Raw genomic sequence first — 15,810 nt, 5'->3', positions numbered from 1 at the left:
TGTCAGATGATACTCGATAGCTAGCGAGCAAATCAAGTCGCGTCTCATCGCCGCTGGCTTTGCGCCCCCGTCGCAGGCAGCAGCGGCGCTCGCGGCTGCCGGGAGCGCGGCCGTGCAATTGCGGATTTGTGCCACACGGGAGTGTCCTCTGCACAGCGCATCCCCGCGCCCGCCCGCCCGGGGTTTGCGAATGAGCCGTGCCTTCCGCTGATCGCTTTAATCCCCTTTCACTTTTAACTGGTGGTTTGCAGTTACAGACTCTCTCTTTTTTTTCCTGGAAACGGGAAAACGGAAAAGATCTGTGGATTTTTTTCCCCCTCTGAAGTTTTCAAAGCCGTTCAGGACGGGACGCCGGTGTCCCCCCGCCCGCAGCGCTCTGTCCACCTGCGCTTTGGAGTAGCTCTGACCTCTGATACGTGTGTACAACTTGTGTTATTTGCTTGGGCTTAGCAAACAAGCTTTCACCTGTTTGCTTTTGCCATTTTAAACTTGCTGTTAACTTGCTTTTTAAACTTGCGGTTTTAAACTTGCAGCAACTCCTTCGGTGCATGCGCATGGCCAGACATGCGCATCGGGGGCGGTGAAAGACGACACACGGCAGCAGAGCCGGACGGTCACCCGCTGCCGTCACCCCCAGGAGAGCAGCCGCCAGCCTGCGAGCGGGGCGAGCTGGGGAGGACGTGGGCACGCAGGCGCTGCGCTAGCTCTGGGCACCGCGTCTTGGAGCGGCCACTGCCGGGAAGCAGGAGCGAGGAGGATTTCAGACCTGCTCTGGAAAGCTCTTTTCCCTCCTCTTGGCAAGTGTGCTGCAAAGCAGGGTTTGCTGGGTTTTGTAAGGCAGTGGTGGCAGGTGGGAGGAGTAAGGAGGAGCTGCAAGTGTTTTGCTGTATATATTTTTTTAATTAGATAAGAAGAAACGTGTGAGTTTAATCAAGTAGGGGGAGAAAAAATCAAGCATTAAAACTCAAACTGGCTTTTAATTTTAAAATCGGCCTGGCAGGAGGCTGAGCGCCGCACCGAGGCTAGACAGCAGGTCAGCATAAGCCGCTTGGCGCTGCTTGCGTGCGTGCACCCGTCTCCCCCGCGCACTTTGCCCGTCTCCCTTCGCAGATAAGGGTGCACAGCTGTTTCCGGGTGCCGGGCGCAGTGGCTGGGGCTGCCGGCGGCGCGACCCTCTGCGGCCTCCCCATGCTGCGCCTCCTGCGCGAGAGCGTGTCCAGCATGTCCGTCCAGACCCTCCTGGTGTTCCTGGGCGTCTTTCTGCTCGTCGCCGACTACATGAAGAGGAGAAAGCCCAAAAACTTCCCCCCAAGGCCCTTTCCGCTCCCCTTCCTGGGGCATGTCCTCTCCCTGAACTTCAGAGATCCCATGAAGGCGATGCAGAAGGTAACGAGCTTGCACGCGCAGGCGAGAGCAGGGAGGGCGAAGGAGACCCAAGGGCAGGTGGGAAGGGGCCGTGTGGTTACATGACGCATGCAACATGGGGAAAGAGGTTAATCCGAGCAAAAGCGGCCCATGAGGACCCTCCAGGGGAGGAGGAGGCCACAGAGACCCCCCCAAGGGCAGGGAAGGGCTGCAGGAGGTTTGCACGATGTGGGTGACATTTGTCCCAGCACAGAGGAGGTGAGAAACATTGACGTTTCTCTGGGCAAAGTGCACGGCACGATGGAGTTGGTGTCACCGCCGCTATAGGAGTCCCGCGGCTTTGGCTGGAAAGTGAGTGAGACACAAGCTGGGAAAGCCCTGCTAAACAGAGACAAGACTTGAAAATGTAGCCTGAAGGGGTTTATTTAATTTATTGCCAATTAACACCAACTTCAGATCACTGATTTGGGTAATGAGAAAAAAAGAGACCATCCACAATCAATCATCCACTTAAGTAACCTCCCTCCACCCTCATCCTTCCCTTCCTCTTCTCAACTTCCCCGATTTTCACTGTGGGTTTCACTCAGGTCCCCCCGGTCCCTGATTGCCCTCCACCACGCTTTGCTCTTGGTGGCTTTCAATCTGCTCAGTGTCCCTTCCCCGACAGCGGTCGCCCCTGCCTGCAGTCCTTCAGGGGCATCCCTGCAGGCAAATTCATCATTTTCTTTTCCCCCCCTAGCATACTGAAAAATATGGGGAAATCTTCAACATGGAGGTGGGCAGCATGTCCTACGTCTTTGTCAACAGCTTCCAGATGGTTAAGGAGGTGCTGGTAAACCAAGGAGAAAACTTCCTAGATCGCCCAGAAATGCCTCTCGACCTGGAAGTCTTCAGCAGCCGCGGTGAGTTCATCTCATCCAGGACAAGTATTTGAGGCAGAAAGTCAAAGCATGGATCCTGCAAACCACCTCTTTGCCCACAGATGAAGCCATCCGTGACCACCACGATGCGCTCGGCTGCTCTACCATGCCAAATGGCAGAGTTCATGCTTTTTCACCCTGAGAATGGGAGCTACCTTAGCTCACGGTGGGTTTTTTCTCCTTTTATTCCAGGACTGATCTCCTCTAATGGACATACCTGGAAACAGCAGAGAAGATTCGCCCTGTCGACGCTCAGGAACTTCGGCCTGGGGAAGAGGAGCTTGGAGGAGCGGATACAGGAGGAGTGCCAGTACCTCACCAATGCCCTTGGGGAAGAGCAGGGTGAGGCTGGCCCCAAAGTGTCCTCCCACATGAATGCCTGTGTGCTAGTGCCTGCTAAAAACCACCTCTCCTTGCAACTGGTGCTAACAACCTTCTAACAGCCCAGCTTCCTCTTACAGGTGGCTTGCCCTCAAATTAACTCATTAATGTAAAGAGGCAACACGCAAAGCATTATTCATAGCAGGGGTTTAACACTGCTTGCTCTGAGCTCTCCTGAGAAGCATGAGCACCTCTAAGCTCCACTCTTTCCTCTTAACCCAAAGGGCTTTTAGCTCTTTCTGCACCCCTTGCTTTCCATCATCTGGTTAAACCCCTCCTGAACCAGGACTGAGGGCAGAACGCACCGTTCTTTCTTTCGCTTCTCCAGGGCATCCTTTTGACCCTCACTTTAAGGTCAATAATGCAGTTTCCAACATCATCTGCTCGGTCACCTTTGGCAATCGGTTTGAGTACCATGACGAGCATTTCCAAAAGCTGCTGCACCTGTTGGACGACGTGATGAAGCTCCATGGCCATCCCCTCAGCCAGGTACTGCTCCCCAGCCAGGCCGGGCTGCGTGGGCACTTATCTGTGCAAGGTCTTGGCTGCTCGTCTGGAATTAGCCTCAAAACGTGCAGCGTGGTACTTCAGGAAGCGTAGCTTTGCAGGCGTGTGAAGTCTTGATAACACAAGGTTTGTTTCAGTCCTTTATTCAATTCGCCCTTCTCTTTTCGTCCCAAGCTCTATGGTTTTTTCCCAAGTGTAATGAAGTACCTCCCTGGACCCCACCAGACACTTCGTAAAAACTGGAAACTGCTGAAAGGTTTTGTGTACGACATGATCGCTAAGCACAAGGAGGACTTGCACCCCTCCAAAAGCCGGGACTTCATCGACAGCTACCTGCAGGAGATGGTGAAGGTCAGCCAGCCAGAGCAAGCCCTCCCGCGGCTCGGTTTAGAAATCAGGAGCAACTAGAAACGAATCAAAATTCTCCATTTAACCCATGTGTGTATCCATATGGCCAAATCAAAGCCTGGGAAGGACTTGGTTTCGGGACAGCAGGGAAACATCTGCTCGGCTTTTTGCTGGAGCACGTTTGGTGGAGGCGCAGGACTAAACACACAGTTAAATATGGGCAAAACGGGTGTGCTGGGCCCAAAGTTAAGTCTTGACTGCTGCTGGGAGTCGGGTGCGAGCCCGTCAGCGAGGGGGAAGGGGGCTCGATGGGACATTTTCCCACCTGGGGAGGTGCAGGGGGCTCGCAGTGTCTGCCCAAAGCAATAGGACGAGCTCAGCGCCAGGCAGGACTGAGCGCGGTCTCCGGGTGGTCGTGACTGTTTGCGCGGCACTAAAACCCCTTTTTGTTGAGGACGACGGCGGTGGGTGCTTCTGCGAAGAAAATCTTGCGTCCTGCATGCTGGACCTTTTCTTTGCCGGAACAGAGACAACGTCCACAACCATCCGCTGGGCTTTGCTGTACATGGCCAAGTACCCAGAAATTCAAGGTAAAACGAGCAATGGGTCAACAACCAGCTCCTGGCCTGTCCCTCCGATGTCCCACGTACAGGGAGCTGCTCAGTCCATCCGCTTGTCCGTCCGTCCATCCCGCGGTGCCGGCACAGGTACCCCCTTGCCTGTGCTGAGCTCTCGTCTGCACTGCCCCGGGAAACTGCAGAGCACAGGGCACTTCATCGCATGCCACCTTTTCATATCAAGATACATGATGGCTTCCTGAGCTCGTCTTTGGGAGAACTTCACAACCAACCCCCCTGTTGCTCTGCAGACATGTTTTGGGGGGTTTTGTGCTTTTTTTACTGTACTTCTAATGACTTCTGCTCTTCCCACACAGCGCACGTGCAAGCGGAGATCGACGCGGTCGTGGGGCAGTCGCGGCAGCCGGCCCTGGAGGACCGGGCCAGCATGCCCTACACCAACGCCGTCATCCACGAGGTGCAGAGGATCAGCAACATCATCCCCGTAGGTGCACCCCGGCTGACCACACGGGACACGATGCTGGGGGGCTTCCTCGTGCCCAAGGTAACCCCGGCCCCCGCCACCGGGTAGCAAACGCGCGGGGACATTATTAGTATAATGGGAAAGCTTTTCTTTTTCGTGGGGGTGGGAATCAATAAAAATGACCTGAAGTGAAGCTGTTTTGCCCCAAAGTGCACAACCTTCAGGGCAGGTGTGAGACGGCTCCCTCGGTGCCAAGGGGAACAGGGAGCCGCAAGCCCCCGCCGACGTCCTGGCGGGTCCCAGGCGAACGAGGGACTTGAGCCCTGCCTCGTCCTTCTGACAGACGCCCATCGCCGCTGCCAACGGCAGAGAGGGAAGGGCAGCGGGGTCACACGTTACACAGGGGCCGAGACGGTGCTCAGTTATTTTCCGTTTCTCTCAGGGCACCGTTTTGATGCTGAATTTCACCTCCGTGCTCTTCGACAAGAAGGAGTGGGAAACCCCCGACGCTTTTAACCCGGAGCATTTCCTGAAGGACGGCCAGTTCTGGAGGAGAGAGGCTTTTCTACCCTTTTCTCTAGGTAAGGGTTGCCGGATTTGTTCCGTCCTTTAGTGCTAAGGCCCTGGGATCAGGCTCCTGCAAAGCATGGAGGGGAATCGGCAGCGCTCACGCCAGGTGCAACATCCCTTGTCCCAGGGATGCCCTCCAGGAAAGACTGAATGTCCAGCCCGGCTCACGTGGCTGTGGCAGAGCAAAGCAAATCCCCTCGTCTTGGCTCCATTCCCACGCAGGGAAGAGCAATAAGGAGGAATAAAATCCCACAAACGTGCAGGAGACCCTAGAAACGCCTTCAAGGCAAGGGCGGCCGCCCTATGCGCTTGGGTACCTAGATCATCAGGGGTTTTGCCATGGAGGCAGAAACTTTCTGCAAAAGTTTCTTGAATGAATATCACACCGCTTGTTTGGCGGTTTAGTTGCGTTCGGCATAGGCAAAATGAACCAGCCCGCCTCACGTGGGCACAGTCAGACAGTGCACGTCGGTATAGCTTGTCCAAGCACCAGAGGATGAAGATCTGCTGCTAAAACACATGCTGCTGTGGTTCGGGTTGGAAAACTCATCCTAGAAATGCAGTAATGTGGCCAAAGCGGGGGAAAAGGAGAGGATTTTCCCTGCAGAAAGCTCTCCCCTCTCCCCGCAACGCCGGCTGCTGCTCTCTCCGCAGGGAAGCGCGCCTGCCTGGGCGAGCAGCTGGCCCGCATGGAGCTCTTCCTCTTCTTCACGGCCCTGCTGCAGAAGTTCACCTTCCAGCCGCCGCCGGACGAGGCGCTCAGCTTCCGCTGGAGTCTGGGCATCACGCGACAACCCCAGGCCTACCGCATCCGCGCCGTGCCGCGCTAGTGGAGGTCCTGCCGCTGCTCTTGGGGAGCAAAACGCCTCCCTCCTGGTCCCCAGTGCAAAAACAAACCCTCCTCCTCCTCCTCCTCCTCCGCGGGGCTGCAGTAAGGAGCACGCAGCTCTAGGGAAAGCCGCCTTCTTCTGCTTCTTCTAAATCAATCGCAAAATAATTTCTATTGCAAACTGACCTCGTGGTCTGTATCTGTCCGCTATGACCCAAGTGCTGCAGGGGCTTAGAGAGGTGCATTAAAGATCTGGAGAGAGGAAAGGCGACTGCCCAGGACCTCCTCCACCAGCCTGGGCCTGAGAGACATGGGGGGGGTTGTTTTGTTTTGTTTTTTGACAGCATATGAGCAGAGGAATTGAGGTTTTTCTTAATTTTATTTTGGCTAGCTGTCGTTCATAGCGGCAAGCAAATTAGGAATGCTTTAGAGAGGGCAATACTTCGGTGGTGGAGCCACACTGTTAAAGAGCGGTACCAGCCCTTGTTCTATGGTATGAGCATGGGTAGTAATTGCCAACAGTTTTGCTTCTGTTACCCTTGACAAATCATCTACAAAAAAAAAATTACTCTAACATCTCTCTCTGTTTTTTGCATTCTAATAAATCCTTACTGAAACACTTTTGCCGTAAAGCATTTTTCAAAGCAAAGACCAACGAGGGCGGTTTCCACCACACCTGCAGCCGGCAACAGCACCGCTGTTTCCCCGTGGCCGCAGGGATGCAGCGAGCCAGCCCCGGCCTCAGTCGATTGCTGGTTAACTCGAGCAATATATTGACTTAGCAACCGCTGCACCACGGGGTCCCAGCGAGCCGAAGCAACACAAAAAGCCCGAGCTCCCACCAGCAGCGCAGGCGGCAGCTGCTGCACCCCACAGTGCCACTAAAACACACCTCCAAATTTCCAGGCGCCGGCCCAAGGAAGCGAGGTGAAAGCAATCTGTTCCTTTTTGTTTTCTCCTCTCTCCTCCTATTCGCAGAGGAAGCAAATTTTTATGGAGTCTCTTCTGAGAATTAAGCCATCTCATGAGGGAATTAAAAGCATCATTTTTCATGTCAATGTTAATGCCCAGCTGGGTTTTAAATGCATTTTTAACCTCCCTTTTCCCTGCCTGCACAAGCCAGCTGCAGTGCTGGCAGGGCTCGCTGGGATATCTCTGCCCTTCCCCTGCAGCCCTGCCCCATGGCAGACACCCTGGGGGGCACCCGCCAGGGACTCAGCTGCACACCAGGGACCATGCAAGGCCAGACGATGGCCAGCAAGAACCTCAGGGGGAGACCGTGGCTTCCAGCAAGGCTATTTTGGGAACAGTGGGCTGGAAGATGACAACTTGGCCGAAGGAGCTATTTCTGGCGCGTGATGCTCCCACGCAAGAGATGCTGCAGCTCAGTTTTGCAGTCATAAAGTGGAAACGTGCAAACAGGTGATAGGAGCCAAACTAATGTATTTATAAAATGCAGGAGACTTGACCAAGTTCCTGCTAGAAGCAGGAGGAGAAATCCCTGCCCTTGGCTCCAGCCTCTCCTCAGCTTCCTTTCTCCCCTCCCTGGTAAGGACAGTGGTGAGGAGCCATCCTCTCCTAGCAGCACAAACATGGAAGTTTGTTGAACTTCCTAGACTTTGTTCTTTCTTTTCCTTCCTTGGGAGAGGCAGAGGGGCTGGAAGGGGGCTCGGTGTCTAGGATTCCCTGGAAGAGGGTGAGGGGAGCAGTGATAAATTGCTGTTGTGCAATGTTACTCCCTAAGCACTTCTCACTTGAAAGTGTCATCTGACCTGCTTTTTTTTCCTCCAGTCCTTGGCTCAGATTTCTTTCCCAGGCTTCTGCTATATTCAAAAGCTTCCTCCCCCTCCCTCCATGGCCTCTGTTCAGCTAGTTGAAGTCTGGGGGTGGGGGAGAAACCACCAACCAATAAAAAGAAAACATCCTAAACCACACACATTTCACAAGACTGTCTTGCACCAGCATTCCTTGATTTTTTTAAGATAGTGGTTCTGCTCCCATCTTCAGCCAAACCTCTGGAGATTTGTCCACCTACACCTCGTGGCTGTAAATGCTCTTCCAACTACCTCTCTGCTCAGCTCAGGTATAGCTTAGGTAATTCTCCCCCAAAAGCTCACTTTCTGGTAGCTCCTTCAGAGCTAAACAGTAAAGAGATAAGGAAACAGGGCCACTTGCTCCGGCTCCACGCAGGAGTTCTGCATTTGAAGGTTGCCTCACTTGCTGAAGCCTGTGGAAGACAAGCTGCCGGGCACAGTGCATCCTCTCTAGCCCACTCCTCTGTCTAGGGGCTGCACTCGGGAAGGCAGCGGTAACTCCAGTTTTGTCCCCTGCAGCAGTTCCCCTCATGCTGACCTCAATACGGGCTGAAAACATCCTGCAGCTTGGCTCATGCTTCCTGTTCAGACGAGACCCTCTTTCCTTCCCTTTGCCCTCAAATGAACATTTGTGGGTTTTGATCTTTGGTGACTGAAAATGCTTTCAAGTCATGCCTCAGAAATACGGAAAAAGGGCTCTTCCGTATTTGGCCACTTACTGGAATAGCGCCACTAGTGAGAAGATCCTAGCAGAGACACTTCCAACCTTCCCCTTTCAGGTACTACTTTGCTTTTCCTCCTTGTGGATAATGGCCCAAGGCAATAGTTACTTACCTTTCTCCAGGAAGCCTCTTGCATTCCTCAGTTTCCTTCAGCAGCCTGTTACATCCCACTTTTCCACGCACTCCTCCCCTCATTGGCGGCACCAGACATACCCACTCGCCAGTGCTGCAGCCCCGGGGCCAGATCATGCAGCAAATGTCCCTCACTTTGGCCTCCTGCTCTCACGACAGGGCCTCAGGCCTTGTGTCGGGCTGAGGATTATGGCTCAGGGAAAGGGGAAGCCAAGTCCAGCCATAAAACCAGGTGCGAAGCAGGGCCCCTGAAGGAAACTAGGGGATCTGGTGACACTTTCTCCTGCTGATCTTCCTTCGGGAGAGCTGAAAGGTCTGCCTGGTCTCATTCCCAATGTAGCATTTAGGTCGAGGTCAGGGTTCAGGGAACAAGGAAGCTGTCAAGTAGACTAAGACTTGGGCACACAGATAAGCTCCAGAACAGATGGGAGAGGGCTGTCAATTTTCTTTTCCAAATAATAATGAGTTGGGGGATTCAGGAGCGCACCTCTCCTCTGTGTCCTCCTAGGTGTGGCTGAGGGGCGTACGCAGAGATCCTGCTTTAGTTCAGCAGCAACAAGCAGTTACAGAAGTCATTTGACAGCTAATTTGTAGTGGGTCTTAGTCTTTCCACTTCACAGGGTCCCTTGCCTCAGATGCATGTCAGCAGATTTAGTAGAGGTAACCAGCACTAGAGGAGAGCAGAAGTGTAAGCAGGAATGAACTGAAAGGAGGAAGAAGGGCAGCACAGCTTCGACCGGTTGTTGTTACAAGAAACATATCCTGTAACAAGACATTTCAGACTCTAATTACAGCAACATGCACAAGCGCTTCACAGGTTGCCTAGAAGTATAGATAGCACCAGCTAGAGACCGCTCAATACATTGCTTGGAATAAAAGACACCAGTAAGTTAATTTTAAAAATCTTTATGTGAATATAAAAGGATTCTTTCCAAAGTAAAATAAAACCAAGATTTAAAAATCAGTGCAATTTTTCAAGTTCTATGCAACACAGTGTTTACATTTGTTTTAAACAGAAGATGTAGACACTGATACACTGAAAACCTTAACTCCAGCTTGACTAATAGAGGGAAGGGAAAAAAAGCATCGAGAAGGTTACTTTACCAGACATTATCAACTGCTAAATATCTGCTTTCATTTTCTAATTCCTGGACTATCTATGGCTACTTAAATAAAACATCAGTATTGCTTATATTACTTATTTCCAAGTAAGTGTATATTGTAGAAAATAGAATACCTGTGTACTTTTTTTTAATAAAGAAAAAAAAATTCAGTTAGGTGAATATTTATTTTCAGTGAATATTTCTTAATCCACTAAAATACAGTTGTTTCAAAAGAATCTTCTCAAAACTGCTGCCTGATACACCTTGAGTAAGAGACTCTAATTATTAGCCTAAAATTTGTATTATTGCCACAAAACAGTCCTGCTTCATAGTGATTATTCTTAATCTCATATAAAAAAAGTTACTAATTAACAAGTGGTATCTCCATCAGAAACTATTTTCACTTCTTTGGAGCTATATTACCCGTTTTACAGAAATTGACCAAAATTATTCATAATGCTGCTTAAATTCAGCAACATTCAATGATTTCATCTCGTAATTTGATTCTGTTCGTAACTGTGATATCTGAGCCTCTTTCTTTGTACTGCCTCAGTAATAGCTATAGCTCAATCATGGTGCCTTTAAAAAAAAAAAAAAAATCAAAAAGCCACTGTATTTACATTGTTCTGTCATTACATCTTACACATACACAGTTAAGCTATTAGTAGCTTTTTTTGTTTGACATTAATAAAGTTAACATCAAAATGATATTCTCATCATCCTTTCTGCACACCCTAAAGGAGCTGAAGCGAACAACACCATGGCTTATAATCAAATATTTATTTCTACAGATCAGTTCCTCATTCATAAGAGGTAACCCAGGTTTAACCAGTTATGTAATAGCTTCTCTTTCAGAGGTCCTCAAAATCCCAAAGAGATGCTAAATAAAATTATAGTCACAGGCTTAAGTTTTAACAGTTAAAAACAAAACAAAACAAAAAAACCCTGAAGTAGTAAGATTTCATCTCATACCCAAACACCTGAATTATTTTTGGCATCCCCAATAAGGCTATTAGAGATGACACTTCCCAGAAAAAAGGCTGGCCCAATTTCATCTCTACTCAGAAGACAAGGCTCCAATTAAAGCATAGGGAGCTCCTTGGTCATTTGTGGTCCCAGGGTGTGCAGTTTTGAGAAGTGTACATCAAAGACATTTGCTCCAAGGTTTCTACTACTTCGCACCCAACATGACTACTGACACAATTCTAATATTGTGAGAGGTGTGACAAATGTATCGAGTCTATTAGCTAGATGAGTATTTGAAGCACGTCCATGAAAGTTTTTGTGCTGTGAAGAATGAGGGTGAAGAGACCCATCCAACACAGTTAGTAACAGTTCTGTTCCACATTTCACTAGAACATACTGAAGTACCAGGCTTCAGAAATGCAAGCATCCTGCTGAGACCTACTCATGTTCCACTGCCACCACCATCTCCCACACCACTAAGAGACTAAACAAGCAATCATATCTTAAAAATACAAAAACAGTAGTGTCACTGCAGCAGTAGACGACTTCAAAACCCAAGAGGTAGTCAAAAGCAGCATAGAGTCCCAAAGAACACAACCTGACAAAGTTGTCCAACAGCAGTTTGTTCAGAATATTCACTGCTCATACTACACCTAGCATGTGACTGGCTTATCAATAATACCTTGTACAGACATGAGTTTTGTGAGAAGAAATCTTAGTTGAATGCCTAAGTGTAATACTGTAAACCGTCACCACAATTAAGAAGCAACACCTACTAAGCATTAAACATGAATATTCCCCTTTTCCACTTGCACCATATACAACGTCCAACAAAGAATGCAAGATGCTGGGGAAGGAAGAAATTAAAGAATAGGCCTCACTTAAGGGCATGCAAAATTCAAGACTACTCAAAATTCACTATTCAAAACATACTGAAAATAGTGACTCCAATTCTGCAAAGCAAAGCTGAACCCAGCTCTCAAATCAAAAGATGGCTTTAATTGTGGAGACAGACACATGCTTTCATTCATGCAGATGACTTTCATACTAGATTACAGATGGCACAGCACCCTCAAATACTTACTGTAAGCATATTCATCTTATTTTAAGGGCTGCTGCAATTTTACTTTAGTTGACTAATGGTGTTATGAATTTCTCTAGACAGTTCGTAAAGAACAGTGGATGTTAACAATTTTTTTTTTTTTTTAAATATGGTTAACAACAAAAATAAGACATTTTGTAAATAAAGTGACACAAATTATAAGAAAAGTAGTGAAACTTCCCCCCAAACAAGTTTCAGCTACCAATCCCGATTTCATCTTCCCAGACACAGACGCTGGATTTACAATAGCTTATGCACTTTTCTCCCTGCCAGCAAACAGTCTTTGCTGCCAAGGATTAGCAAAGCTATCTTTCATTAATTTGCCTAGCACGGTTACTTCAGAATAACCGTATTTAAAAACAAGGAAGCTTGTTTTTTATGCACAAGACTGTATAAATAAATTGGAAATGAAGGGGTTCCTTCCCACCTACTCCCTCTCCACAAGCAAAAGCAGTGTACAAAACTCCAGGCTTTTAAAACATAGCCAGGTTTTTGAATTAACACAACAGCTTTTTTTCTTAAACAGGAAAAAAAGACAGCTTATTTGGCTTAGTGAATTCAATATCTTAAAAGAAGTTTTTCCTTAGTGCATATATGCACAAAACTTAATTTTTTAATAAACTTATAATTTTGCCTCTGACTTGAGATGATATAGCCTGTCTTCTGTCATACGATTAGTCCTGAAGTTACAATTTATTTATTTTTTTATAGATGCAAACATTTTCTTGCTTCTGAAATTGTACTCTTGTATTCTGAAGAATAGCATTTTTGAAACATGGTGCCAATCTTTTAAACATTTTTTTTAAAAGAGCCCAGCAAAAATGCCCAATATTGCCAGTTTCCTGAAGTACTTTTTTGCATAACATTTTTGCATTACAAAACTCAACTTTTCAGCCCAAACACATTAAATAAAGTTTTAAATATACAGTGCCAATTTTTATATTTACAATATATTCTGAAGGCAAATATAAATCTTTTAAGTTGTGCTTGTAAATACATACTGCAGTTATGATATCTATTTCTACTCTGAAAACTATGTGCTACTTTTTAGATACCACTGATCAGATTAATCACTTCCCTATAAGTTCTGGTGTTGAATTCACAGTTGCTCACCATTCTAACCTCCTCTTTCATCAAGTAGTTAAAGTGGAAGCTACAAAATATTTAAGGACACTTTAGCATACCAGATTTCCTCATGATTTAATCAGATGTTGCACCAGGTACTTTAACAGTGAGATTCCTTCTGGTATTGGTGACATGACGTTGCTGCGCTAGGAAGGAGCGTCCAGGACCATCTCTGCAGGCACCACTACTGCCAACCAGTCTAGCTTCCATACCTAGCTTCTGGAGAGCTAGGCTCTGTAAATAAATGAAGTAATTTTACACTGATGCAAAACCAAGAAGATAAAGGAAACAAAACAAACCCCCCAAATCCCCAGTAATCTTCCATCTGCAAGCCTCATATTTACTTAATATGTACATAGAGTTTCTTTTATTGTGTTTCTGATACAGCCTTATATTACTATAAAAGGTATGCACTAATGCAGAAGAATCCAAGATTCATTCACTATACAATCTGTTAAGTTTAGGTTATTGTAAAGTTGCTTCTTCATTAACTATGCAGCTATTAACCATTTCATTTTACTTGCACTGTTTGATTTCCTATTCCAGTCTTCTTTTATGAAAACTTATTTAAATCTTGCTTTGAATGAAGATGAACAACTTTCTTGAGTCCTTTTCAAACCAATCAAAAGCCAAAAGTTCTAACAGTCTTTACAACACTATTGTAAGATGAGAAGATAGCATTAGCTTCATTTCACAAATACTGTGCTAAAGAAATTGTGGTTCCAAAGGCTTCCTGACTGCTGCTTCAGATGTAACATGTCTTTGTCTCATGCCCAAGAACCTCAACACTAACAAATGCCTATGAAATGTTCAGGAATTTAACTTGCTAAATCCAGGTGGAAGTTTATTACGTCAAATGGTACATTACTAACACAGAAGTCACAGCCTGTATCAAGCGTTAAGTCTGTGTTCCACAGCACAGGAAGACAAACAGAAAAGACAATTAACTATTTTGTAAAGTTGTTACATTAAGATATTTTCCCTTTAACCTGCTTGCAGGTGTGTTGATGCTGACATTTCCCAAGATCTCTCAACTTGGGAAGAGCACACAGGATTGGAAATTCCAGCCAGAACACCCAGAAGTTTGATAACAGGAACAGTTTATTAGCAAGTAGAAGAAAGTGATCTCATTTTAAATTGGGAGTCCCAGGCTTTGTTCCTTTCCTTAGTACAGTGTTTTTAGACATGAGGTTATGCTACACTGCAAATTGGATATTCCTGGCAAAGTTACAGCTAAATTACTGGATTTTTCCTCTAAGCACCAGTTCATAGTGAATCTAAAAAGAAAACTGAGATGCAGAACTGTCATGTTTAGTGAAATGTGTTGTTCTGATTTTCTAAGACACCAACAATGAATTTTTGACTCACCTTGTTATACCATGCAGTTACAATTAGCTTTTCCTCATAATCACGTAATTTAGCAAGCTTGCATTCAGTCTACAAAGAGACAGAATAGAGAAGACAAGCTCAGTTAAAACACAGGAATAACCTGCCTAAACTTATTGCAGTCCATAGAGTAAAATAAGCATATACAGCAGAAATACTTAAATACGCAAAATAACTAGAAGGCCACAAGCATAAAGATACATCCATAAATGATTGTGACAGAAGTTATAGGCTGCCACAAGAAGAGGATAAACTTTGTCATAGAGGTTGCAATACCACTTAAAAATGTACTTTGAGGAAAGAAAACATCTGCAAAGTCTGGTGTTTAATCAGAAAGTCTGTAAATAATGTAGTAGTTTAGTAGTTAGTTCACTTAGAAATCAAAGACAAGAATGCATCCCTACTGGCTGAATATTCTTGTCATACTGCTGAATTACCATTACATAGTATGCTACCAAATAATACTGCAAACACGTAAACAAAAATTTGAAGCCACAGCATTTGCAAAGTCAGACCTTTAAAGTATACTAAGTTGTGTTGAGGAATTTTGTATTTGCTCAATTAACTATTCTAATCAGTCCTGTCAATATTGTTACAAAACTGAATGTAGCAATCCCCAATTTTTTGGTCTGTGGACCGATGCCAAGATTCCCCCTCAAGGAAGCACAGACAGCTAGATACTACTGAATTAACAGGTTTTTAAATTAATATGGTTTTAAGAACTCCAGTATGTGAAGCCTCCGATATCATAGGTCTAGTACACTAAACAAGTCACTGCCAAAATACCTAGTCCATCATACAAACAAAGTCACATTATTACTGAAAACGGTCAGACCCTGCAGTTCTGTACAAGTTACTGTAAGGTAGTAAAACCATTAGTCTTGAACAGTATTTCACGTGCAGCCTTTCAGAGGTTTTAGAAAGAATCCAAATTAAAATATTCAAATTGTACACTGAAAAAACAAAAGTTTACTTTTCAGTAGTGACAGACACACTAGAATAAAATGTGAATTAGGCTAAGCTAAAAATATCTAGGATTGATGGCCTGTGCAGTTGCTAACTGAAGGCAGTATTTGAAGGATACTGGATCATCAGGAAAAAAATAACTTGAGAGTGCTTAATATCTGAAATAGCAGAACATATTAGAAGTTATTAAAACACAAAAAATTTTACCTCCAATGCTTCAATTTTTTTATCTTTCTCTGTTATCTGTTTTCTGAGCAACATAATTTCTGCTGATGCTGGATTTAGCTTGGGGTCTAACGTTTTTATCACCTGCAGAAGAAAAAAATGAATGCATTACAAATGAGGTTTGATTCTCAGTAGCTTTGCATCTCATTCGATCACAGGGGAAACATGAAAGCAGGCTGAACACTTGTCATGCAATCAAGATGAAAACCACACTGTTATCCAGCAAGACAGAAGGCATCGAATGGTATAAAAGAATCATTACTGATTCTCACACTTTAGCCTGAACCCTATTCTCTCATACACTTAAT

At 46.2% G+C, this 15,810-nt stretch overlaps 2 protein-coding genes across 3 annotated transcripts in view; one reads left to right on the top strand and one right to left on the bottom strand.

Annotated features, from left to right (window-relative positions):
• The first annotated feature begins 957 nt into the window (after window positions 1-957).
• On the top strand, window positions 958-6,572 carry LOC136992568 (cytochrome P450 2J2-like). The gene is made up of 9 exons (XM_067301323.1): window positions 958-1,386; window positions 2,105-2,267; window positions 2,478-2,627; window positions 2,995-3,155; window positions 3,348-3,524; window positions 3,976-4,111; window positions 4,456-4,643; window positions 5,005-5,143; window positions 5,787-6,572. The coding sequence occupies exons 1-9, from the start codon at window positions 1,189-1,191 to the stop codon at window positions 5,960-5,962; spliced, it is 1,488 nt and encodes a 495-aa protein (XP_067157424.1). The 5' UTR covers window positions 958-1,188; the 3' UTR covers window positions 5,963-6,572.
• A 2,947-nt stretch (window positions 6,573-9,519) lies between these two features.
• HOOK1 (hook microtubule tethering protein 1) overlaps window positions 9,520-15,810 on the bottom strand; it is a 36,558-nt gene continuing 30,267 nt past the window's right edge. For both annotated transcript variants that reach the window (XM_067301322.1, XM_067301321.1), the window contains exons 20-22: window positions 15,485-15,586; window positions 14,294-14,362; window positions 9,520-13,159 (exon numbers count right to left, since the gene is read on the bottom strand). In XM_067301322.1, coding sequence (XP_067157423.1) covers window positions 13,001-13,159; window positions 14,294-14,362; window positions 15,485-15,586 — 330 coding nt within the window. In that variant the 3' untranslated portion in view covers window positions 9,520-13,000. The remainder of the gene's footprint in view (window positions 13,160-14,293; window positions 14,363-15,484; window positions 15,587-15,810) is intronic.

The sequence above is a fragment of the Apteryx mantelli genome, chromosome 8 (genome assembly GCF_036417845.1).
Source record: "Apteryx mantelli isolate bAptMan1 chromosome 8, bAptMan1.hap1, whole genome shotgun sequence".
Taxonomy (NCBI): Eukaryota; Metazoa; Chordata; class Aves; order Apterygiformes; family Apterygidae; genus Apteryx; species Apteryx mantelli.
This window is presented reverse-complemented; position numbering and strand designations above follow the sequence as displayed.